Source organism: Gymnogyps californianus, chromosome 1 (assembly GCF_018139145.2).
Source record: "Gymnogyps californianus isolate 813 chromosome 1, ASM1813914v2, whole genome shotgun sequence".
NCBI classification, from domain to species: Eukaryota; Metazoa; Chordata; class Aves; order Accipitriformes; family Cathartidae; genus Gymnogyps; species Gymnogyps californianus.
The window spans coordinates 14074153-14100595 of NC_059471.1; the positions used below are offsets into that span (position 1 = coordinate 14074153).

At 36.3% G+C, this 26443-nt stretch overlaps 1 protein-coding gene across 1 annotated transcript in view; it reads left to right on the forward strand.

The window, feature by feature from the left end:
• Positions 1-26443, forward strand: part of CNTN5 (contactin 5) — a 356213-nt gene that overhangs the window by 172507 nt on the left and 157263 nt on the right. The window contains exons 6-7 of the mRNA XM_050914379.1: positions 7657-7860; positions 22707-22809. Coding sequence (XP_050770336.1) covers positions 7657-7860; positions 22707-22809 — 307 coding nt within the window. The remainder of the gene's footprint in view (positions 1-7656; positions 7861-22706; positions 22810-26443) is intronic.

Consider the following 26443-nt stretch of genomic DNA (forward strand, 5'->3'; position numbering starts at 1 on the left):
TGTTATCATTCATCTTAGCTAAAAAGAAGCCTTCCCCCCTCTCAGTCTGAAGTGTTCTCCATCATTAGAGAGTGCCGCATATTGCACCCTTATTCTGTGGCTGGTACACAGAATATCCAAATAGCAAATGTGATAATAAAGGTGAAAACTAGGCTTGAGATAAAATAAGGTCCCGTATTTTCAGCAGGGGAGATTTAGGCATATATTTTTCCTGATACTTTATTTGTTTAAACAGAGTATTTCTGAATGGTAAAGCAAAGCCATCATGCAAATTTCATGTTTTATAGCTATGTATAGTAAATTCAGCCTGCAATCTTGAGTGTACTTTTTTCTGCTTTTCTTATCAATAAAAAAAAGAGAAGCAGCAACTTCTTCAGAGTTGCTAAAACTCCCAGATTATCTCAGATTTTGGCTGTCATCAAGCATCAGTACCATTTATTCATCAAGTACTGCCATCTTGTGGAATTGGAGTAATCAGAGGAAATCCTAAACAGAGGAAGAGAAATATATTTTCCCAAGAGGATACTGGAGGAGATGAAGTACTGCATCTCCCACTGCATTACAAAAGAAGACACAAAACAGACTTATTTCTTGTACAAACACCATAACTCCACAGAAGTGCAATTATGGGATGTGTGTTTGCATGCTTTGCCCTTGAAGTTGCAACATTTAACCATTGTATGGACTGTATCTTTAGGTTTTAGGTGGCCTTAAAGGAGTTTGTATGGAGAGTTTCTTGTTACGTCTTCATTTGCCACCCAAAATACCACTTAGCTCACAGGACTGATGAAAAGACTGTCCAGAAACCTCATGTTAAACGGATGAAACAAGCAATTTCTCAGGAGAAAAGCCTTGAAGCAAATCTGGGGAACATTCAGGCACTAACAAACACGGGAGTGTATATTCGGTGCTATCTGAATGCTTCCAGCACAGCTCTCATTACAATACTTAAGGGGTAATTTCTTACTGACCCACAATGACAGAAAGACTTTTGCATTACCATAGTACTGACATTTTCTGCATCAGAATGATAGCTCCAAAAGCACAATACAGCACTAACAAAAATGCTGATACGTCAGTATTCCAGCTTCATCCATTATGGGAAGTACGTCGCATTGTGACAGTTTAGGAATTAGTGTTGTTAAAGAGAGATAATAGATCTACAAAAATCATTTAAGAAATTATATTAAACAAAATTTCACACTATAAATTCATTTTGGCAGGAGATAGATGCTCTCTTCTCACTACTTTATCGCCAAGTGACCCAGATTTTCACCTACGTAGCCCACTAAAAAGTACTTAATGAAACACAGAAACAAATTGGACATTTGGAAGGCTTTCCAAATGACCTTCAGAAAACAGATACAAAGCTCCTCGGAGACATTCTTCTGTAAAGAAGGCTGGTCATTCATAAAAGCAAATACCAGTTTTGCGGTTACCAAAACAACTTAAATCATTTTCACACCAAGACTTTATATATAACTGAACTTACCAACAGAAGAGTCCTCCAGCCCAAGCCACAGGAGAATTCCGATTTACAACTGCTTCTATAATTCATAATTTCTCTGTCTTTTCACTCTCTGTTTCTGTTTGTGTTGATGAATAGTATCTTTGTAAAAGTTTCTTTTGTGTTGGCAGTCAACTGTAATTTCCAGGAAGGGCTCTGCATCATCTTTGTGGTTTTGGCATAGGTGTCACATTAAAAATAAAATAGATGGGCATAAAAATAAAAAAATAAGCTCAGCATATATTCTGTAAAAATACTCTAAACTTCTGTATACTGCAGTATTCACAGTTTCCTATTTTCACTTAAACTTTTTTTCCCTGTTGAAAGCAAAATGAGTACAGCATGGAGAAACCATTTACTCAGTCTTTTCTCAAAAGGAGATGACTTCAGAAGGTTCATATCTGGAGTAATTACTTTCTGATTTTACAGTTGTGGTTTGGTTTATTTAGATTTTGGTAGCACTGACTTTTAGTTTCAAAATCTCTTGAAGGTCATTGTTATTTACCTGTCAGGCTTAAGAGGCATCTTAGGAGTTTAGTCTCCTATTAAAAAGTTAATACAATGACAGTTGTGTTTTGTGCTTAGCCAAATGACACTGGTTCTAAAATCTTTTAACATAAACCATTGTATGAAAATACAGGCTTGAAGTTCACTAACAACTGCGGTGAGCTGTGTACAAATAGGCCTACTGTCATCTGTTTGGTCTTAGGCTTCTTGTTCTGAAATTCAAAAAGTGAACTCAGCAGTTTACCACTTTGTAAGAGTGGGATTTCAAATAACATTTAAATGCAAGCCTCTCTTCTTGTAGTTTACATGTGCTCCTGTGCTGAACTGCTGTGGGACTTGTGGCATGTAACCGTATTCACTGTTGTTTCAGAATATTTTACTGTGCATGTACTATAGATGACAGACTTGTCTATAGGTAGACAGCGATGTTTCAAATGTTGATTCTCCATCATTCTCACTTTATTAGTTATTTTTGTATGTCATTGCAATCATTTGGGTATTCTTTTATGCATGATACTGCCAGAAAAAAAAAAACAAACCAACAACAAAACAAAACCCCAGGTTTTGTACTTGGACAGCCTTCATTAACAATTCTGTGATTTAAGAACCCTAAATTTTATTTTTGCGGGCATACAAACTGAAACAGTCAGACCCCCAAATATGAACACCAATGTATCTTTCATCCTCTACTGTGGCTGCAAATTTAGAAGTATGAGATGTTTGTACAACGGATTAATGTTAAGGTACACCCATTTTCCCATAATTGCAGTCATTCTCTTAACATCCTTTTGTAAAATCACTTCTGCAAGATCTTCCATCTATTTCTGTCAGCTAAAAACGTTGGGTCCCCAGATCCCAAGCCAGCTGTGGTTGTTTCTGACTGTTCTGCATAGCATGCATTGGAAATTGCAGAGTTTCCCTGAGATACTTCCACTGAAGCCTATGCATACTGTATGGACATAACCCTCAAAATTGTGTTTAAGAATCTGCTGAACTCTTTAGCCAGATCTAATAGGAGAGAAACTTCATAAAACATGTAAGGAGCTTTTCACCTTGTTGTGGTTTAACCCCAGCCAGCAACTCAGCACCACGCAGCCACTTACCCCTCCCCTCTCCCAGTGGGATGAGGAGGAGGAAAGGGAAAAAAAAAGTAAAACTAGTGGGTTGAGATAAGAACAGTTTAATAACTAAAGTAAAATATAATACTAACAATAGTAATAAAGAAATATAATAATAGCAATGAAAAGGAATATAACAAAAAAAGGAAGGGTGGGGGGGGTGGGTGGAACAGTGATGCACAATGCAATTGCTCACCACCCGCTGACCAATGCCCAGTTAGTTCCTGAGCCACAATCCACGCCTCCCGGCCAACTCCCCCCAGTTTATATACTGGGCATGATGTTCCATGGTATGGAATACCCCTTTGGCTAGTTCAGGTCAGCTGCCCCGGCTCTGCTCCCTCCCAGCTTCTTGCACACCTGCTTGCTGGCAGAGCATGGGAAACTGAAAAGTCCTTGGCTTAAGATAAGCGACACTTAGCAACAACTAAAACATCAGCGTGTTATCAACATCATTCTCACACTAAATCCAAAACACAGCACTGTACCAGCTACTAGGAAGAAAATTAATTCCGTCCCAGCCAAAACCAGGACACGCCTGCAAAGAAGGTTCAGAATTCCAGATCAGTTCCAGATCTGAGCATTCAGATGCCAAGTCTTCAGGTATTTGAAAGTGTATTCCCAGGGTTTTGCTTTTTAGAAATGAAAAACAGGAGTAATTCCTTCAATGCCAATGGGCTGACAATGATCAAGAAGTAAACTGTTAGCACTTTTGTCTGTGTTTTGGAGTTTGGGCTCCTGTCTGGAATACAGGTGCTGTAGGTATGCACAAATAAAAGCATTAACTGCAGCTTAATAGCATAAGTGATCTGAGTTTTAGATTTGGCAGAAGTTCTGTTACTTTTTTCACAGTACCTTATTCCAGTACCCATTCATCCATCACTCCATTTTTAACAGCTGTTGTGGTTTAACCTCAGCCAGCAACTAAGCACCACACAGCCGCTCACTCACGTGCCCCCCACCCAGTGGGGTGGGGGAGAGAATAAAAAAAAAAAAATTAGAACTCATGAGTTGAGATAAAGACAGTCTAATAGGACAGAAAAAGAAGGGAAAAATAGTAATAATAACAATAATAAAATATACAAAACAAGTGATGTACAGTACAATTGCTCACCACCTACTGACCAGCTCCCAGCCAATCCCTAAGCCATGGTGTCCCCCAGCCAACTTCCTCAGTTTATATACTGGGCATGGCGTCATATGGTATGGAATACCCCCTTGGCTTGTTTGGGTCAGCTGTCCTTGCTGTGTCCCCTCCCAGCTTCTTGTGCACTCCCAGCCTCTGCTGGCAGGGCAGTACGAGAAGCTGACAAGTCTTTGACTTAGTATAAACACTGCTTAACAACAACTAAAAACATCAGTGTGTTATTGACATTATTCTCATCCTAAATCCAAAACACAGCACTATATCAGCTTGTCCTGGTTTTGGCTGGGACAGAGTTAGGTCTCTTCTTAGTAGCTGGTACAGTGCTGTGTTTTGGATTTAGTGTGAGAATGATGTTGACAACACACTGATGTTTTAGTTGTTGCTAAGTAGCGCTTATCTTAAGCCAAGGACTTTTCAGTTTCCCATGCTCTGCCAGCAAGCAGGTGTGCAAGAAGCTGGGAGGGAGCAGAGCCGGGGCAGCTGACCTGAACTAGCCAAAGGGGCATTCCATACCATGGAACGTCATGCCCAGTATATAAACTGGGGGGAGCTGGCCGGGAGGTGTGGATTGTGGCTCTGACATTAGTCAGCGGGTGGTAAGCAATTGCATTGTGCACCACTTGTCTTTTTTTATTTCTTATTTTTGTTGTTGTATTCTTTTTCATTACAATCATTATTATTCTTAGTTAGTAGTGTATTTTTATTTTTACTTTAGTTATTAAATTGTTCGTATCTCAACCCATGAGTTTTACTTTTTTTTTCCCTTTCCTCCTCCTCATCCCACTGGGAGGGGGGAGGGGGAAGCAGCTGCATGGTGCTTAGTTGCTGGCTAGGGTTAAACCACATCACAGCTACTAGGAAGAAAATTAACTTTATTCCAGCTGAAACCAGGACAACAGCAAAAATCATTTAGAAGGTGACAAAGTGACAGTATCCCCCCTGGAATCAGCACCAGCAACGACTAAATATTCTATTTCTTTAGAGGCACAAAAATTTATTGCCTGAAATCCGTTCCTTAGGAGTAGTTCTAATTAGTAAATTAATAATTAACTGCATGTGGTTTTAGGCTACAAATGGAGAAAATTCTATTCTACATGAACTACCAGTGAACCCACAATGATGACTACTTTACATTTGGGTTGAACTACTTTTAAGCCAGAGCAATTAGTGAGACTGATTGCTTTCCATTTGACTTGGTAACAGGTGTCTTCGATTAAAGCCTGGGCATTTTCCTTGAACTTGTATGTTCATCATCACTTTGTAGAATTTTATGCTGCCATGAATCATTTTTGCCAGATAAGACGTCATGGCAAAAAGTGGCAATGAAATTTTCAGAGAGAAATATTTTGGGCTAATTAGTATTTTGCCTGAAACATAACAGAAGAGGAAGGAAATTGTCAACACTCGGAGAGCTCTCTGTGAGCCCTGAATTCCTCAGGGTCCTGTGTAACCACTCAGAATTACAATTAGATCTGAAAAAGGTTTTAAGCAAAAAGTCAATGTGTGCAGCTTAATTCCCCGTTTTGAAGAAGTCTTCCCCTACTGTCAGGTAAATATGTTTGGTCCTTTAACATAGCATTTTTGTACTAATATAATCAGTTTTTCATGAGAAAATTTTCATCTGACTTTGAAACAAGACTGAACTTCTTCAAAATTAATCCAGAACATCCTGCATCTCTAAATCACTGCTTGCACTGTTGGCTTACATTGGTTGAAAAAGCAGTCATTGTGCTTTTCTAGTCCTTTCTCCCCGTGTCAGGGAACGGTACAACATAAGGATACAAAGGACAGATCAGTTGGAATTTCTAATGCTTTCTATACTGTTATAGTCAAACTGCACACCTGGCTATGGCATATATTTAGCTAGGATGTTAACGTGTTTCACACTTCTCATACCATGAACAGCTATACCAGTTCCTCTCCTATCATTAGCAGAAAAGCACACAGAAAAATTTAAATTTTGAGGCAGTTCCTCTCATCCATTTGACCCTTTCATTTTTCAACTAACTTTATATCAAGAAAGCATTTTGACTGTAGTGGGGATAAGAGTGTGAGAGAACCAGACTGACATACGTGCAATTACTGTCTTCATAATGCTGCTGACGCTGAGAGTAGTTGTCTAAGAAATTTGAGTCTAACAACTTGGAACTTGCTATACCAATGGAGCAGTTTGCATCTTGGAGCAGTAGTAGGGACTTTATATACCTGAACTAGCTTAGGCTTTTCTGATTTTGGAGTCAGTTCTTTGAAGACTGTCACGGGGGGATATTACAGAAGAAATTGCCTTATAGCTAATGTGCCAGTTTAAGTAGTGAAGAATATTTTTTTTAAAGTGCGAAGACAAAATGAAACAGTGGAAGATAAGATTGAAAGGAGAACAACATGTAAAAAAGTATACATAAGGTTAAGGCTTTAAAGTCTGAATTGGTGGAACTCCACATGAATAATTCCCTGCAAGGAATTCCCTGCTAAATCAGAATCTCCTTAACTTTACTGATACTTCTAATGCTGAGACATTAATGCATCTAGGTTTTTAATAAATTATGTAATCTCATATAGAATAATAGGAAATATTTTTTCTCAACCAATTATTATGAATATAAAGGGAAAAACATATACTTTTCAGGTGAACAGAATGATTCGTGGGATAAAATAAGAACCAAGGGACTGGCTTTAATTACCATTTTTAAAAATCACTTTGATTAGTCTTTGATCCATCAGATATTATGAGGTAAAGCAGTTGGTAGCTTTGGTTTAAGGAATTATTCATTGATCATAGGGATTTAAGCTGCATATAGGAAAGTTTCTGAGATTCTTCAGTGAAGCAGACGTAGAAGAAGATAGACATGTAGTGCAGTAATACGACCTGCAAGGCAGGTTGATCAGTTATTAGAATCTGCTGATTTTAAAAACAGATGTTGAGAATAAAAACTGTTTATATACACACTTGCAAAAGTCATCCCTAGCTCTATAGGAAGCATCTTGATATATTTCACTGCAAGTTTGAACAAGTAGAGAAAAGAATGCTTGTATATTATTTTTGACTTGACCTGAAAGATTAGAAAAGGGAATTATCTAATATTTTATGGGTGTTTTCTGAGTCTGTTGAATAATTTAATTATTTTTCCTGAACTAAATCTGTCTTCCCAGGGAACTTGTGGACTCAATGCTTATGCTATCTTCAAAATTCCAAGGAGAGAAAAAAAATTCTTCTCTTCAATTCTAAACCAAACAAATAAAAAGTCTAAAAAGCCTTTAGCTTTTTTTCCCCTAGATTATTTAAATAAAGTTAATGAACATTTATTGAGTGTATCCAATAACATGACACAATATTGTTTCCATAATTACTTTCTCTTATTTTTTCTGTGTTCTTTTAGAGATCATCTATAGCTGGGTATTTAATGAATTCCCATCTTTTGTGGCAGAAGACAGCAGACGCTTCATCTCTCAGGAGACAGGCAATCTCTACATCTCCAAGGTGCAAACATCTGATGTTGGCAGCTATATATGCTTGGTGAAAAACACAGTGACAAATGCCAGAGTTTTGAGTCCTCCTACACCTCTGACACTGAGAAACGATGGTAAGAAAGGCGTTATTTCTGGGTACCACATGGAAGCAAAAATACTAAGCCAAAAATACTCTAGTTAATTTAAGAACCATGAGTTTATTGTTTTTCAATATATGCATGCATTTACTGCAGCAATCAGCAAAGGAAAGGTGTTCAGGGAGACAGTTTCTTTTAAAACATCTAACAGTTGTGAGAATATTTAGACCTCTGAAGGCTGAGGTGCAATCTGACACCTCCTGATGTATTTTGTTTAGAACTCTTACTCCTTCTTGCTATTCTGGTGCTCTGTCACTGACAGAGAGAAGCAAATCTCCTTTCTCAGTAATGTCTGTTTCTTTAGCGCTCGGTTCAGTTGCCTCAACCCAAGTGGCCACTGCCACACTGAGATAGATACCCTCAGGCATCTGAGACATCCACAGGGGAGTGGCAAATGCCACACAGGGCATACAGACCAGCAGCAGGATGCCAGGAGATATGCATCTCAGATGACATAAGGCACGCATAGTTGGACAACTGAACAGAGGTTGTATTGCTTAAAACTTTACCTGTTGCTGTACTAAAGACCTGTTACACTTCCAGGCTCCAATTCAATGCACTGATTAAGTACCACCAAGAACACTAAAATAGCTTTGATTACAATGATAGTTAGTTACCCAAGTAGTTTTGAATTTCATCAAGGCATATAACTGCAGTGTTTTTTCTGTAAATAAGTACCTAAATCTTATTATCAAAAAGTGGCTTAGGATTTTTTCCCAAAACTCAAAAGAAAACACCTTCCAATAACATTTCTTATGGAGCAGTATGACATTTCAATATAAATGATAGGTAACTCTCTGTTGGAATATCTGCCTATAGAGGCAACTGAGTTATTTGCTCTTTTGCAGCAAAAAGATTCATATTTATTACATTATAATTGCTTTTTGGTTTTGTTCTCTGTCAAAATGATGTTATTTTTGAGAATAATGATTAATAATTCAGTAAGTGCCTATATTTTCCTTTTTTCCAAGATGTTCCACATTTAATGATGCTTTCTAGTTCTTCAGAAATACATTTCAGCAATTCAGCATATGTGAATCCATACTTACATAATCAGAGAAAGAGAGAAAGAGACTCTGAGGCTTTTGTGTTGCTTATAGCTTTTTCTAGAACTAAGACTAGTCCTGTGCTGTAGAAGCATTACAAAAGCTGGACTTAAACACAGATGACTTAGTTTAACAGAGTAAGTAAAAAATGTGTTCACAGATCAGAATGGAATTAAGTTAATGTTTATTCATCGTAACAAGTTGAAATTTCTGTCTGCACAGCATGTAGCCTCTGCAGCAAAAAGCTGCATGTTTTACTGTATCGTTTCCTATTTTCTTTTGCTGGTTTAGTACCTATGCTAATTATTGAGTTTCAGTGTTTAGTTTTACTGAATTAACATAGCAGACTTGATCTTTTCAATATCAACCTTTGAAAATTAAAAAACCCAAACATTGACTGTCTTTTTAATCAGTTTGAACTCTGACAAAAACAGATAGAATTTTATTGTCATATTTATTATTCATATCTTGCTCTATTGTTTCTTTATGAGATTTATTCATACTTTTATTGGGTTCCAGCTTTGTGCAGAAATTTAACAGATTAATTATCCATATTGTACTAACAGCACATAGGCACACAATACAGTATAAGAAATGGAGAGACTAAATAAGGATAAAGGCAGCAGTCTACATCACTGAGCTAAGAAACAAAACCTGTGAAGGAAAACTGTGCAGATTTTCTTAAATGTCAAGTGGGTAGTATATACCAGCTTCAAGCAAATTTGTGTTTCACGGCTGGCTGTCATACAACTGTGATAATCCAACCTTCTGAACTGTGCTGGAGTATTGGGGAGGCATTTGCACATAGATGAACTGCTTCTCAACAATTTCCCGATTCATTTTTTCACACGCATGAATTTCTGCCAGTCTTCTATGCCGTAATTTTTATCTGTTGGGATTTCTGAAAAGCCCCTTTATTGTAATGGAGTTCTTCAGTATTTCTTAATAAATTGCTTGCTTTCCTGTATGACTGAGCAAGTTTCTCAGTGAAGAGACCTAGACTTTCTACCTAACCTTGCAGTCTCCATAAACCTACCTTGAAAAAATATTCAGGAAAATTCTGGTTGCTAAGTCATATTTGTTATTTAGAACATCTGCCTTGTTCTACCTCCTCCACAGAATGCAATAATATGGGCCTTTTAAAAACTATCTGGGATCACAATTAAAATATTCCATTAATGGTACCGTACTTTTTGGTTTTGATAGAAATTGCTTTAGGTTATATTGCCTTGTCCATTGACAAATATGAAAGGGTGATGACAGAATTTTAAATGTATATATACATTATACTCCAAAATCTGGGATAATATAGCTGCTGAAAAGAGGTGCTCATTAGAGTTAAAGAAAATTAGAGTAATTTGTGGAGAAAGAAACAGCTGAGGATGGACTCTAATAAGGAAGTGAGAAATTAAGAATGGCATTAAAACAAACATCCAAGTACCTGAAAATTTACTTGACACTATGTCACTGAGTTCTGTTATATGATTTTGAATATGGCTTGTATTTTTTTAAGCTTTTGGATTATAAAATGAATTGAATCACTTTCAACTTTTCAAATATTCACTTAAGTTTAAAAATCATACAGCTTTCTGAGTTCTGATGGTTGGCATCACAACTGACGTTATCCTACGCAGTCAGCACATTTGTCAGAAACCACAGGAAGAGCTTGTGGTTTTAAACAGCTCTTTTATGAATGACACTATATAAATAAAATTATTTATATAGTCTGTATTCTCTGGTCATATATATCATTAACTCAAAAATATTCTACTTGGTATATTTATCATCGTTCTCAGATTTTGATATATATACAGTACCTGTACCCAGGGGACTGGACAGCTTGTGACGAAAAACACTTCTATGACGACATTGGTCTCTATCTGTGAGGAAGAAACAGAATAGTATTACAGCTTTCTGTCAAACTCTGCAAGAATGTAGGAATTTCCTGGGCTTTTATTAATCTTTTATTTCTGTTGTGATGTGTCTCAAAGGGGAACTTAGCTCCTTGATATGAAGCAAATTAAATAAAAACATCAAGAAATCCTTCAATGGATTCTGAATAAAATGAATACCTCATTTATTCAGATGTCCTTGACAATCAGTCATTTCATACAATTCAATTTCACTTCAAGCTGCGTTATAAAAACACTCTAAAATTCTATCTGAGGAGATAAAATGTTTTAGCAGGAAAAAAAATTATGCATCATTTCATTAACTGCCTTTATAGGCATTAGAAACATTTCTAATGCCCTTATAGGCATTAGAAACTTTGAGGAATTATTTAATAACTGTTTACAAATAATAAACAGGGTTGTTAAAATGGATCTTTGCAGTCTTGGATGTTGATTGGGAGCAGTAAATTATCTTGACTAATAAAAACAACAGAAAGCCTCTTCAAATTTAGGAAATAGAAACCTAGGGAGTATAAAACATTTGATGCTTGATAGCATAAGGCAGTTATTTCAAGTTCACACATTTTCATTCCAGTTTTTCTTCCTTTTTAAATCTTTTTTATTTCTCTTGAAAAGATATTAACTTTAACATTATTACTGTACAGGACAGAATTAAGTAATTCTTCATTTTATCTCTGTGTAGATACTGCCTAGTGGCTTTGCTATGGTGAAATTTCCAGGAAAAAAGAGAACCTGTACAATTTCAGACATCAGAGGATACTTTCTACTGTGTTCCATTAGAGCAAATTAGTTTATATCTCAACAGAGGTCAGTGTATCTGACCAGACATATTCTCATGTAACTGAATGCAGACCTTGACCTTCAATTTTTTTTTCCATGTCATCATAGTTCTGTGAACAGAATCTTGTCTATCCTAATTCTATTAATTAATTCTATGGGATTAATAGTCTCACATAATGATAAAATGTATAGTTATCAAGGTACTAAGGATGTTAAGTTCTGCTTTTCCATGATGGAATGTGTTCTGTATGTGCTTATTCAGGTTGAACTCTGAGACATGTTGTTTGAACATCACTGGGTTATCTAAAGATTTCTTTCCCAACATTAAGAAAAGTTTGGAAGAAGTCATAATAATTTCCCCAATGGTGGAAATTAAGCAATAAAAAGGGCCAGTACAGGATAGTAAGGTAATAAATAATACATAAAAATAAAGATAAAGCAAAATCAACAGTTTCACAGACACAGACTATTTCCATCCCTGAAGAATGCTGATATTTGTTAATTAACTGATAATTAGCATTAAAAAAATTTGCTTAAAGATTAACCCTAATGTTTATGATCTGTCAGTTTTCCCCTTCCAGAAATGCACAGATTTTCTCCTTTCCTACTTGCATTACTAGTTTTGTCTTCTAATGTGTTTATTCATATGGAGCTGAATTCTAGAAGACACAAAGCATACCTGCATTGTAACGGGAGTTGAAAATACTTATCCAGCTGTGACTTAATCCTGCCAGGTTTTCTGGAGTTTCTTACCTTGTAGGCTGCCTCTTTCATGTCGGTTATATTGCAAGATCATTAACTTACTTACATTTTTAAGTGTCCAGTCACATCTCATATTTGAATTGTGCAAGTCCATAAAAACTATGCAAGACTGACTGGAAACTGTGGGAACTCCTCCTAATGCTCCAGGACAGAACTCAAACCTGAAATAATCCTACTTTGATTTTTTTCAAGCAGAGCCAAACTGTCTGGGCAAAATCAAGTTTGATCTCTAGCAGTATACAAAGACTGATAACACTGACAGAGACATCAAAGTACGCAAGGTCTGCTCCCGGGGAAGGCTGATGAAATGGCAATGTCCCTGGACAGCCATTACTCCTGTAGTAAACATATTCTTTCTCCCCTAAAATGGTAGTGAGATATTTTAATGATGGGTCATTATGAAACTGAAAATAAAAGAGTTCCCACAATCTCTGCTTTTCTCTAATAAAAATACATCCTTCATGGGTTACAGGTATTTTGAAGAAACGCTTTTTGTCTGTTTCCTTCTGGCTCTTGTGCCGAGATCTCACTGCAAGGCTGTCAAAAGTAATAGGATGAAAGTCAGGATTAAAAAACCCCAGTGTAATCTTATTTTAATTAAAAAAGAAAACAAGGACATATATATGATAGGACGAGGGGAGGGTGGGGGTGGTTTTGTGTTTTTTTTTTCTCCCCAAAATAGTAATGTTTCTTTCCATTCAAAAATCTGTTACTGTCAGCACCAGTGGTCCTTCCACCTAAAATTCTCAGTGAAAATCTATAGGTAGGCAGGAAGTTTTATGGAGGGCTCCTATACAATAACCCTTTACAGAGTGTTTTATAGGGATTGTAGCATTGCTCAAGTGCACTATGAAACAGCACACAAAAGTTCAAAGACACTATTTGTAAAAGATTTAGCCTAAAAAAGGTATAGAGAAAACATCCTGGGATGGTCTTTTGACAATATAAAAGGGCTGAACCCAGGGGAGTATTTCAGGAGGAAAACTGGGAAAGGTTTGGAAAAGATTAGGTTCCAGCATTCACTGTAGAACAAGAACTCTTACACTGTGAAACAGTTTGCTTTGAGTTTAGTTTACTTTGAGGTCTGTTAAGATAACCTCTTTCAAGGAGTTTTAATTGCTAAGTTTTCCCACTAGTTTATAGAAACATTATCTGCTGGAAATGAAGTTGTTGCTTTTTTTAATTAGCTAAAGTAATTTAAGATTCTAGACATGTATCATCTTGCACATCTTCCGCTCTCATGTTTTCTTGTTTTGCTTCTCCTCTTGATGATTTATGACACTATTACGCAAAGGAAAGAGTTAACTGATCCATATACAGAGTATACAAAACATAAAATAAATGAACTGGAGAAAAAATGTTCCTCTAAATTCAACTCAGGATTAGGAATGATGTTGCATCAAACTGTAGCTATTAAGATTTCAGACAGAAGTGTGTTGGTAATATTTTAATTAATGGTGACTAAACTAAAATTTGTGCAAACTGATAACGAAAATAACTTATACAGTTGCAAATGGTTTCAGATTATTAAGAATAGTCACACCTAATGTTATGTATCTTACTGTCTCAGGATCTTAGATACAAATTCACAAGGGACTGCTTGCTTTGCAATCATGGGGTATGGCATAATATTCAAATAAGAATGACTTGTCAATTTGGTGTTCTTTTCAACATAGTGAAATAATTTGATTGTGAACGGCAGGAATTTTGCTTGAGGTCAGGACTGCAGTAAGTTTATAACAAGGATGATTTGTTGGTGTTGGGTCTAAAACAATGGGTATTTCAACAGCTGTTGCTAATGGAGGAGAAATGTTAGTGTTAGTTCGATCTTTCTTATTGAGGAAATAATAGGTACTTGTATTTGCATGGTTATATGAGGAGTCTCCACTGAAAAACACTTCCCATTTAGGAAGCTCTTTCTAGTTAATTAGATAACAATGAATATTAGAGCAACACGACTTTGTGTCCTAATTGATCAGAAACAAATGAAAAATTCCTCTCTGGACACAACAATTTTGACACTTTTGGTACCTAACTGGGAAGGGGATATTTTGTTTTCATCCTGTAAAAGAACAGTGCAGGTTGCAAGAAAAATGGAGCTTAAGGTCATATTTGAAGTACAAACAATTATGTCATTTACTATAGGAGAAATGAGGTTCTTTGAGAACTGTGAACATGCCATCAGGAAGATAATTAGAAACCCTGTGAAAATTAGATCCTCCTCCTAATCATTTTGATTAAATAATATTTTCCAGGTTTCTGAATAGCTTTTGTGAGCCTGACCTGGATGAACAGCAGGAAATTGGAAAGGAGGAACAATAAACATTGGCCAGCAATGCCTAAAAGAAATCTGCCACAGATTTCTTGTGCCAAGTTCAGCACAATCTCCTCCCCTGTAAAAACAAAATGGAACAAAAAAAAGCAATTTTAGCTTTTTGTTGACTCATATTCTTAGGCCTCTCAAGCAAGACGGCGTGTTGTCTAGTGTAGTGGAGTCCTGATCTTTCTTGATGTGTATGGCTGCTCAGAAAAATTATCTATATACATAGTCAGTGAACGTTTAGGTTATCATGTTTCCATACAACTATATATGCACAAGTCTTCATACTGGAATGCCACATACAAGCCATTCAGATGCCCTCTCTCATCTCTGAATGTCCAAAGGGTGAAGTTTGGTTTCATCCAATGCCAGATGTGCTGGGTTTAGCAGAAGAGCTTAGATGCTAAATTACATATATGTGAGAAATTTGATGGATTGAAGTCTAGGTTATGACTCAGTAAGGACTTCTCTACATAGAGAGAGCCAGCAATCTTGGTCATAGTTACTGCTTGATGTTTTCAAACACAGGTAAACAGAGATCTCTGCAGCCCAAACTGTAGACTAGAAATTTTGGCCTCTCATTCGAAGAACTAGAGAAAATACCACTGCTCCCCTCATTGCTTATTCTGAGCTTACCTCATTGCCTTTGTGTCCTTAGGGTTTGGCCCCAGTTCCCTTTAGTTCAGTCATAACACACCCACTTACAATTGAAAATGAAGTGCTTTTAGTTGTATTCACTAGTTAAGAGAGGTAGAAAGCTCTCGTGTATGTATGACATACATACATGACATTTATTAGTTATAAATAAGTAATTTTTAAAATATTTCAGGATAGGAATACTATTTCTAGAAAGGACTTTCTAGACAGAATTCAGAGAGTAACTGCTGGGCTAGTGAAGTGGAGTATAATATAAAGATGGATTTTAAAGTGGGAAGAGGAAAGTTTTGTTTAAGCTTTAGTTAAACATTTTGTTTTGGTTAAATATGACCTTCTTCTACATTTATACCTCCATAATAAGAAATACATGAACATCTTATCCCCTAGTTGTAAACTAAAGAAGAGTTTGTTCCCTTCTTGTGCTGTATTCATTAAGATATTTTTTTCCCAGGAACTGAATTACTAAATTTTCTTTGATATTAGGATAGATTCTAGTAAAGAATTATTTCCATCCAGTGATATGTGATAGGATTTGCTCTCTGAGTAACATATGAAAACATTGTTGGTACTTTAGTGTTCAGTGCATTGCAGGATGCAATTTCACATGAACATTTTCAGGGCTTCTCAAAGGATAGATTTATGGCACAAAACTTGGCTAAGAGATCTCTAAGTGGAAGGAATATGGTGGACAGTTATAAAACAACCATTCCCACAGTAAAGTTTTAGAGACTTACAGCAGGTGCTGGTCCTTCCATTTAGAATAAGATTAATGGTGGGTGAGTCAATAAATTCTTCCCAATGCATTGAAAATTTCTGCTGCAGTCAGGTTGTAATGGTGGGAATCATCATTATATTTGAATTAATTCGGTTTGTGCTGTGAATTTACTGTCATTGTAAATGTGTGTATTCAGGGCTCTGTCTTCCAAATAAATATGGGGACATTTAGGGACATTTAATGGTGCAGGTCTTCAGGGCAAATGCTAAATATTCATTTGTCACAAAAAGACCCACATGATAAACAACCCTAGTTTACATCACAGATTACCGATAGAAGAAATTATACATGATCATTCCTGCCATAGTTTCTTAATCAAAATTTTCTTGGGTTTGGATACATATTCACACAACAGATCATAATTACAATGTGGTAGGAAACTCAATTTCTGATCTGTAAAATTATTAGAAAATTCTTTTGCAGCAGGGCAAGTTCACCTCTCCTCAAGAGGTTTCCCAGAAATTGAGAGGAACATCCAAACCAATAAGAATCCTCAATAATTTTGTGCTTAAAGCACTATCCAGGCTGTAAGAGAACCAGATTAACATTGCTACGCCATCTGATTGAGATCAGGGACTTCACCCAAAGCTCTCACGCAAACACTTTTCATCACTGAACTATGGGGGTTGTATCTTTTGCTAATAAAATAATAGTAAGTATAAATCTGTGCCTAATCTTTCTCTGAGTATAGGAAATCTTTGGCTTTCATTTTATCCCTGGCACTCTGATGATGTTTAGCCAGGAATCTTATCTTCTTTTCTAGCTACTGTCTTAAAAGGTTATCACCCACTTATTCAAGTATTCCCTGTAACCTGTTTCATTCAAAATTAGTTTCTGAAGTAAGTTAAAGAGCTATTACTTAAACAGTTTGAAACAAACCCAAATCATTTTAGCTGAAAGGGTTTAAGGAACCATCATGGAAGCTTATGTTCTGCAAGATTCAAGAGGGTAGTTAATATCTGGAAGACTAATGGAATGGAAGCATTAGCCTCTACACAGCTGGAGTAAGATGATGTGTCATGATTTCTCAGCAGTCTGATTTTTTTTGCCCCCATGAAGGCAAAATGTCTCCTTGTGTGGACACAGTCATAGACTCACAATTTTTCTACACTCTTCATTTGAGGTTGTAAAAGTCATGGAGGGGCAGGCTAAATGAAGAGGTAGAGCAGTTGTTTTCAAAGTGATAATGACTGATATCCTGTCTGTAGCTCTTTCACTTGTTCTTAGCTGAAAGGACTGACAATCAGAAACTGATCTTGCTACTTTATTCCATTCTCAATTTCCATTAAATGGCCCACAGGGGATAATGTAAACAGTTTTAGCTGTAGTAATATCTGTAATTGTTTGAAATTTTATTACGTCTATTCCTGTGGTATGTGAGCACCTCACAATCAGTGTTTGTCACATTATTGTGATTTAGTGAATTGTGTCATCTCTATTTTTTGATGGAAAACTAAAATGCAGACAACAGTGTAGCTAAGTGTTCATAGGACACTTTGGGTAGCAGAGATTCAAACTCAAGTCATAGATTTGCAGCCAAGTCAGAGGAACAACTTGTTAAATGAAACCACTTATTAAAATTAAACCTGATTTTATGAAGACTTTTCCTTACCTGAATTGGAGAATATGTAATGATTACTCTGTGATAATTGCATTGTTGTAAAAAAATATCTGAAGGAGGGAATAGGGAAATCGTCTCCTCTGTAAATATTGAGCGACATTTCTGCCCATGTGACTAACAAGCCGTTAATTCTAACAAGGCCAAACTGTGCTTAGTCCTGGGATATGTTCAGTCATTTGAATCAGTGCCTATTTCAGTAATCAGAGATATAACAGAAGGGTTATTAGTGTTTCATCTCAGTTCAACTTCACCCAGCCAGGGAAGACCCTGGCTGGACAGAAACGTGGAGCTCTCCTTCTCGTACACAATGAAAGGGCAGAGACCCAGAGACTGGAAAATGTGAGGTGGGATGACTTGTTTCAGAATAAAGCCCAGGGGTAAGATTTACTTAAACAAATAGGAAAGTTTGGCTTTTAACCTCTTTTTTAATCCCAGACAAAATTTCAAGATCTGGTAAATTAGATTTATTTTGAAGCCGTGTGTTTCATACTGATCACAAATTCAGCACTTTAATACCCAGATCTGAACTCAGCTGAAAGGCACAGCTTATGAAGTAGGGAGTGTAGTAAACTAACTAATTAGCATAAGGAAGACTGAATCATGGGGGTCATCTCTGGGAAGGTAAAAGATTGTCCGAAAGGAGGTGTTTTCATGGGAAGGCAGAGCACGGAAGCATTGAGAATGGCTCCTCGTTCCTCTATGGTGCTCAGACCACGTGAACTCTGTGATTTGTTATCCGCTTGGAAATCGTATATTATGTTTTTATTCTGTACTGATCAATTTTAATTATTGTTATATTTCATGTTTGATAACTGGAAATAAAAAATGACTGAGAGAATTTTTTATGGCCTTAACCAAACCTCTGAATGAGAGTCATGTATATACGTCTAAGAGAGATTGATTCTAATGCACATAACTCAAGGCCTCAATATTTCTTAAAAGTTCAGGTTCCTTTTAGCACCTGATATAAACGAACAAAAATCTTGATGAAAATGAAGATGGTGGTTGTTTTACCATTACTGACTCATAGTGGCCAAAACAGAAACTGGGAAAGATAAAGAGCTTGGAGGTACAACTGCCATAGCAAAGCAATTATAGTGTAACATGGGAAGGTAAGGCCTTGATAATTCCCTTGATGTCTATGCAATTGTAATGGCCTCCTTGGTCTCAAAGATCATAAATAATAAGGATGAAAAATATCCCTTTGCAATAATAGACTTTTGTTTCCTAATTTTCATAGGGACACCAAGCAATTGCTTGGTAATTTTTCTACATTTTTCTGCCGGTTGCTGCCAGCATGTCGCTTGCTAGTGTAACAATAACCCAGAAGAACAGGACGTGGTACAAAGCATTAGTAGATCAGTGTTTCATTAGGAATATGAAATGATGGCATGACTCGCAAAGAGCATTCAATACTTGTACAGATTGCACCTACTAAAGGGAGTTACTCTAAGTTAAAAACATAAGATCTGAAAGATAATGTTGTCCCTCAAATGTGTTCATAAGTACTGTATTATTTTAAAGGCAAGAATAATTTAATCCTATTTTAAGATGCATTTTTTTCAGGGCTAAAAAAGGCAAATGTTTAATAGTACATGACAATTCAACACAATGATTTTCAGGAACAAAGTCTTACACAAAAGCAAAAAAAAAACTTTTTAAAATTCATTGAATCACAAAACCTGTCAGCGAGTATGCACAGTCAACAGATGCCAGAGATTTAAAAGGAACACCTCAGGAGTATAAAGCTGCATCATAAAACCTAAGAAGTGAACTATTTTCAGTAGTGTTCACTACAAGGGAGCTTAGGGAGGTTCCCCTATCAAGACTGAAGTTCTCATAATTGAAGTTTCAATAGAAGGAATTTTAGAAGAAATATTGACATTACCAATACTAACAAATCCCCAAGGCCAAACTCCTATACAGAAGGAAGCAGAATGTACCATTTTCCTTCACCAGGCTTCAGGCCTAGAAGGAGCGTAGGTAAAAAAGGTACCTTTTTTAAAAAAGGGACTCCTAGGAACATCTGAGGAACTACAGACCAGTAAGTCTGACTTCTGTGTCAAGTGTTTTGATAGAAAATACATAGAAAAGTGCAAGTAGTAGGATTGTATTTATCACATTACCATACAGTAATATTACCATATAGTCATATACCACGAACACAGCTTTTAAAGAGGGAAGTCATGCTTCAATCTGTATACAGCTTTCCTGAAGAGTCTGAGAGAATATGAATAGGAATGGTCAAGGTAACACTGTGTAATTTCATTTCAAATAGCTCTTGACAGGGTCACTCATCAAAGGCTGTCAAAGAAATGAAATTCTCAGAGGGGCTGAAGGACAGCCCCTTTTTGAATTAACAACAGATAAAAAAAATCCACCTGTTGTAGGAGTATCTGATCAGTTTGGAGAACTGGGAGATTGCCAGTGAAGCCACAGAATACTTTTCTGGGACTTCACCATTCAACACATAAACGATCTGGAAAGGAAATGAACACAGAGGTAGAAAAGCTTGTTGATATAAAATTATTAAGGACAGTTAAAATTAAAACTAAGTGTGAAGAGCTGCAAAAGCATATCGTGATAACAGAGTGGACAGGTGATAAATAATGTCATCCAGTACAAATTTATATAATACCTAAACCTAAAAATGTAATACCTTTATTAGATATTATCAGTAAAGAGATTAGGGTGCCATTGTGGATGAACATCAGCTCAAGTGCACAAAGGCAAATAGAACTGAATCATGAGGAAAGCAATAAGGAACAAACAAAACCAAAAGAAAAACCCAAGCAAAAAACCCCGTGATGATAGAAAGATCTACAGTTTCATTATTGCTGTGTGGTTCTCATCTTCCCATCTCAAAATGATAGAATGGAATTTGGAATGATGCAACATGGGAACTAGGAATGATTGCAAGTTTATTAAAGATTCACTATAAGGAAGGATTAATAGTCTGGGATTTTTCAGTCTGTGAAAGACACAGCTAAAAGGGGATATGACAGATATCATCAAATCATGAATGACTAAACTGAGATGAATCAGAAACTGGTATTCATAATCACAAAAATGCCAGAAAACTGTAAAAGAAATCACAAGGAGTGTAATTAAATTATGAAATTTATTGGCACAGTACAAGCCAGTGGGAATACATTTTTTATGACGGGTTAGACTAGGAATGATTTCAGTCTAAGCTAGGGAAAATTTTAATTGACTACAATTTGGTTGATGCCCTGACTTTATTTTAATACCCAGGACACAAAGGTTAATTTCCTTTTTTCTACCAAAAAATACCTTCTAAGCTGTAATGACAGAACTGGTTCAGAATTTGCCTTTTCATACAAAGGGCAGTATTTCTCCACAAGTTCTTAAAGCAATGTCAAAACATTGATTTAGTCATGTTTTTGAGGAAAAATGGGTCACTATTGTTAGTATGTGTAACACTTGCGTGATTATGTTTTTTAAAAAGAAATCTACTGCTACTTCTAAAGCCACATTATTTATGGAATTACATTGTTTGAATTAAAAGCATTTTATGCTTTCTACTTTTGTTACTTGATTCACATATCAGACACATTTAGATTTTCTAACTAAACTTAAGCCCCCAAAGACATGTTTAAATGCATATATGTTTAGACTTCCTCCCAGAACCAAGTTGCAGGAGCCTGTGGGACAACAGGAGGAAGAGAGCACAGCCCCGCTGGAAACTCCTGAGTCCCATAAGGAACATTTGAAGGGCTAGAAGTATATGTTTCAGCATTTCAGCCTTATATATTATTTTTTGCTCTAATAGGTTGTGGGTTGTTTCTCTGTCTATCTCTGCCAGCTGGTCTTCTCTCAGCTGCAAATCTCATATTCCCCTACTTCCATGTTCCTCCTTATGCTCCTTTCTTTTTTCTTTCTTGCATAAGATATCTCTTTTCTCTCCTTTCTTTTCCTCTCTTGTTCCTATTTGCTTGCTCTAGAATTCTTTGGAGACTCTTGACTGATTTTTATAGATTTAGACTAGACCTGTCTTGTTGCTACTGTATCCACAAGTCAGATTTTATTCAGTTTTCCTCATCTAAAAATCTGAACAATTCTTACTTTGTTTAATATAGCTTTTAGTTCCTGAGTATCGCTTACCCCAGCAGCCCATCTTCTGTCTAACCGAACACAGCTGTTAGAGTAATATTCTTCTCCTGCCATGCTGATTATGACATTTCCTCTAAGTCGCATCAAATACAAACCTCTCACCTCGCCTTATGAAACCTGTGTCCCTTCCCTGCTCATTTCTCATTTCCTAAACTCTTGTGATTCTCCAAAGCTGTCAGTCACTCCACAGCAAATTCCAGGTAACTCTGTTGATTTCAATGTTTATGTTTTTCACATTCGTGAATGTTTTTCTAGTTGTATCTTACAGTACTAAGTGTGTTGTCCTGATAAAATCAATCATCTCCCAAATTAAAAGGGTCACTGAAAATGAAATAACTGAACTTTATATGTGTCTGCATATCTGTGTCTGTATCCGCGTACACAAATACTTTTACATCATTTGAGTTTTTCTTGCTGAGCTTAGAAGGTCCTCAGTCGAACACAGCATGATATTTTGATTTATTTGTCATAATTGTCACTGCACTGGTAAACAAAGCTTTGGTCTACGAAAATTCTCACCCTGCTAAAATTGATTGCCTGCTTTAATCTTTCAAAATGTAAATATTAACCCGTGTTTGAGAAAATAAATCCTTTTTCTTAAGATCACTGTTGTGCTGCTGGTAACCCTGAAAAGCACTTCAGAATATGTACTGGACCTGAGCAAAACATATCAGATGAAATGAGGCTATCTCCATCAATTACTGGCTTTACTGCTGTGCAGGTTCAAAAAGCAAGCCACAGGGTTTTTCTGTGATAATCTCAACAAATGGAAAACCGTTGATATTTCATATTTTAAACATTCCTTATTTTCCAGGTGTGATGGGGGAATATGAACCAAAAATAGAAGTCCATTTTCCTTACACAGTTACAGCTGCAAGGGGAACCACTGTTAAGATGGAGTGTTTTGCACTTGGCAAGTAAGTACAGATTCTTTCATAATTAGACATCATTGTTTATTAAGATGTGACATGCCTAATTTGTGGTTTCATTATTTTGGTGGATTTCATTTTCACAGACAGTCCTTACTGCACACTCAAAGTAACCAATTGACTAAGTAGCCAATTATGAATTCCCTGCCCAGCCATTTCTGTGGACAGTAATTCATTCAACTTAAAAGACTCTCTGTCAAAATGAAAAGTAACCTTCTTGTAAACAAAAAGAGGAAAGTTTTTTTATTGAAAATTTTACCAGACTCACCCATTTATTCACTGTGATCCTATAAATTAGTAAATTAGAGTTTATTCTGCCAAAATATCATAGTTGGAGAATAAACAAGATTAGTAGCTTCCCCCCCCAAATGTATAGTTTATATATGAAGCTAAAAACACAATGTTTTAAACATGTCCTAACACACTTTGTGACAGTGCTAGTTCTCTAGTTTCTACCTGACCTAATAGCACTACTAGAGAACAGGTGTTTAGTATTTATGTCAAGGAGGTTTTTATATGTTTATTGATAAATGAGTTTAGGGAGAGAAAGGTTTTAGAAATACCTCTTTGCTATTTCATACAAATTATATAAGAACTGAAATTACTTCTATACACTGTTCAGATTACAGAATACAGGATGAAATTGATAACATTTCCATTTTGTTGGGGCAGTTACTATTATTACTGTTGCCAAGAATAAGGGTAGTATACAGTCAGACAGAAATAAGAAGCAATTCTAGTGATTCAAAGAAATTATTCTTTCTTCTGTACATGTATGTAGCTAAAAACAGGTGTTCCATCAGTGATATTTCACTAGAGACATATAAACAAACATAAAGGATAGGTTTTTTTCAAAAATACCCCATCAAATTCGGGGTGGGGTGTTGAAAGAAATTTCACTATATTGAATTCTTTTCAGTTCCTTTTTATAGTGGCGTTCCTTTTGGACATCTCCCCCCTCCACCCCCCGAAGTCATGCTGCTCATATATCCTGCTTGGTTTTCTAGTTCATAGGTTATCGAGGCACATACAGGTTTCTTACAGCCTGGCTTTGAAAAAGAAACGGTGGAAGGATTTTTCTTTGTAACCCCTGTGGAGGAACTTCACAAATCAATTAGTCTGAGGAGTACCGTATCTTCCATACCAATTCTTATTTACCTAAGTAGGACCAAAACATAAGAGGAAAGGAGTTTTAAGACAATAGTTTGTTTTCCTGAGGATCACCACTCCAGCTTGCTCAGCAGGTCTGGTTTTCCAGAGTAACCTTTCAAAGCCTGTCTTTACTACCTGAGAGGACTTTTTAAATGTTTTTATAGTCATTTTGACCTTCATGTGTCACTGGTCACTGGATTTTTTTGTTCAGATTTTTCTCTTAACAGTTCCTATTTACTGCCTGAATGAGATATGTCTTAAACTTGCTTCCCTTCTTGCCTGTTTTTCCTGTTTGAACAACATCCAGATACTCTCAGTGAGCAGGTCAACAGAAAGTATTCATCAATAATTACAGATAAATTCTGACAAAGTATTTTAATTATATCTATTTAGGTCCAGTGAAGTTGAAGGAGAGACAGGACATAGCCAAACTAGTCCAAACAAAATGTGGGAGACCATAGCCCACGTACAGGGAGCCATAAACAGTGACAGCAGCTTTTGAAAATTCATTCCCAACACAAATGTAAGCAGTAGTTTAGAAAGCAAACATGAGGGGAGAACTTCTGTAGGGTAAAACACAAGTCTTATGTTTTATATAAACAAGGGCTGTTCTGCAGAGGCTGGTGGCTCCAGGCTCTCTCCTGTCAGCAACACTAACCAATTTTCTGCCAGGTCAAGAGTTGGCAACAAGGCCCTTTTAGACCCTTGGCTATGGCTGAAGCAGTAACCAACGTGTTAGTTCTTGTTTTCTTCATTTTGCTGGAATTAAATTGCAGTTGCTGACAGATTACTAGTCAACTGTCACTTTCCAGTGAAGAGGAGGTATGCCACATCTTGTCCTTTGCAACCATCACTGACAGGCAAGAAACGCAGCTATTGATACCTTCCATCATCAGCACCCTGAGATTTAGTAAACTCTCTCAAAAAGAGTCAGTCGCTATTCAAACAGCCACATAAGGAAGGTGAAGGTTGACAGGAAAGGCTTCAATTAGCTTATTTCCATGTTCATATTTGGCATTAACCATTAATAAACAAAAAAACAGAAACGCCAGAATGATCAAGGAATTTAAGGTTATCTAACAAGTTGACCCCATTTGCTGCTATTGTAATGGGCAGCTATTTTTACCATGCACATTCCTTATCTTCTTTTCACAGCCATTAATGCACAATCAAATCAGCTGAGTTGAAATTGCTTTCAGCTTGATATGGTAATAATTACATGAATGACATTTCAGGCTTCATTTGAAACCTGGAGGCTGAGGTGGGAGGTAGAAATACATCAGATTTCCTATTCATTTTCATCGTTTTCATTTTTTGTCCCCATCTCTTACTCCCGATAGCTTGTAAGGATCTTTTCTTGTTACACTGCCGTGGGTCCCCATTACCAAACTGAATCAGCAACTTATTTTTTCCTTCTTTATTTAGCATTTTGAGATTTGGTGGTTTGAATTCTTATTGTAAATAACACAGAAGTTATTACAGTCTCAAAACCAATGTGCTACTGTTTTTTTTCATGCTTTAATTTAGCTGTCTGAAACACTCGCTCTTCTCTCTCTGCTGTAATTGTGAGAATGACAGACGTTCCAGAGAGATTTCCTGAAGTAGGCATTTGCCAAATATTCCAGAAAGAGCCTAGTCTTAGTTACAGGTTAATGATTTATTAATAGTGTTTATTTAGAACTGCCAGTCACTATGGCTGTAGGATTTAAATAAATTGGAGCTGTGCAGCTTTTGTCTCCAAACTAAAATCAAATGTCTTAATTGCTTGATAGACAGAAATTCTCTGAGAAGGATTTTATTCTGACCCAAGCAATATGTAGCTGGTCCAGTTACAAGTGAAAATATTATGTTACTGATGCCACTTATAAATAGACTTTGTTGTTGCTAAAGAATTCAAAGTAATACAGGAGTGAAATATCTCACAATGATGTTATTTGTTTTCGAAAATACTGCTTATATTAAGCATCAGTCATTGGCTACGAAATCACTGCATATATCCATGATTTACTGCTGAGGTATAACAGAAGACATGACAGACAGAGGAGTCAAATAAAATTTATTGTATTATATATCAAAGTGTGCATTTTGCAATTAGTGATTTTTTGTGATTTGCACTAGATATTTATGCTAGCCCACTTTTGTTGAAAGGTTGTTTTTATAGCCATATTCACTGTCACATCTGCACAACCACTTGTGTTTTGATTACATCATATATATCTGTATATATAGCATACAGATATGTTTTCTGCCACCCATTTAATTATGTCATTTTTATTAGGAACACTTGAATTTTTGCTTGTTTCCTAACAAGACAGAGGATCATATTTTTTTTTAAAAGAATAATTAAAAAACCCCCACTGGCAATAATGAAGTATTAGCATCTTCTATTTTTTGAACTTTTCATAAGAACAGAACTACATCTTTTTAATTTACATAATTGTTAAATCCTGGTTAACATGTACATTAAGCA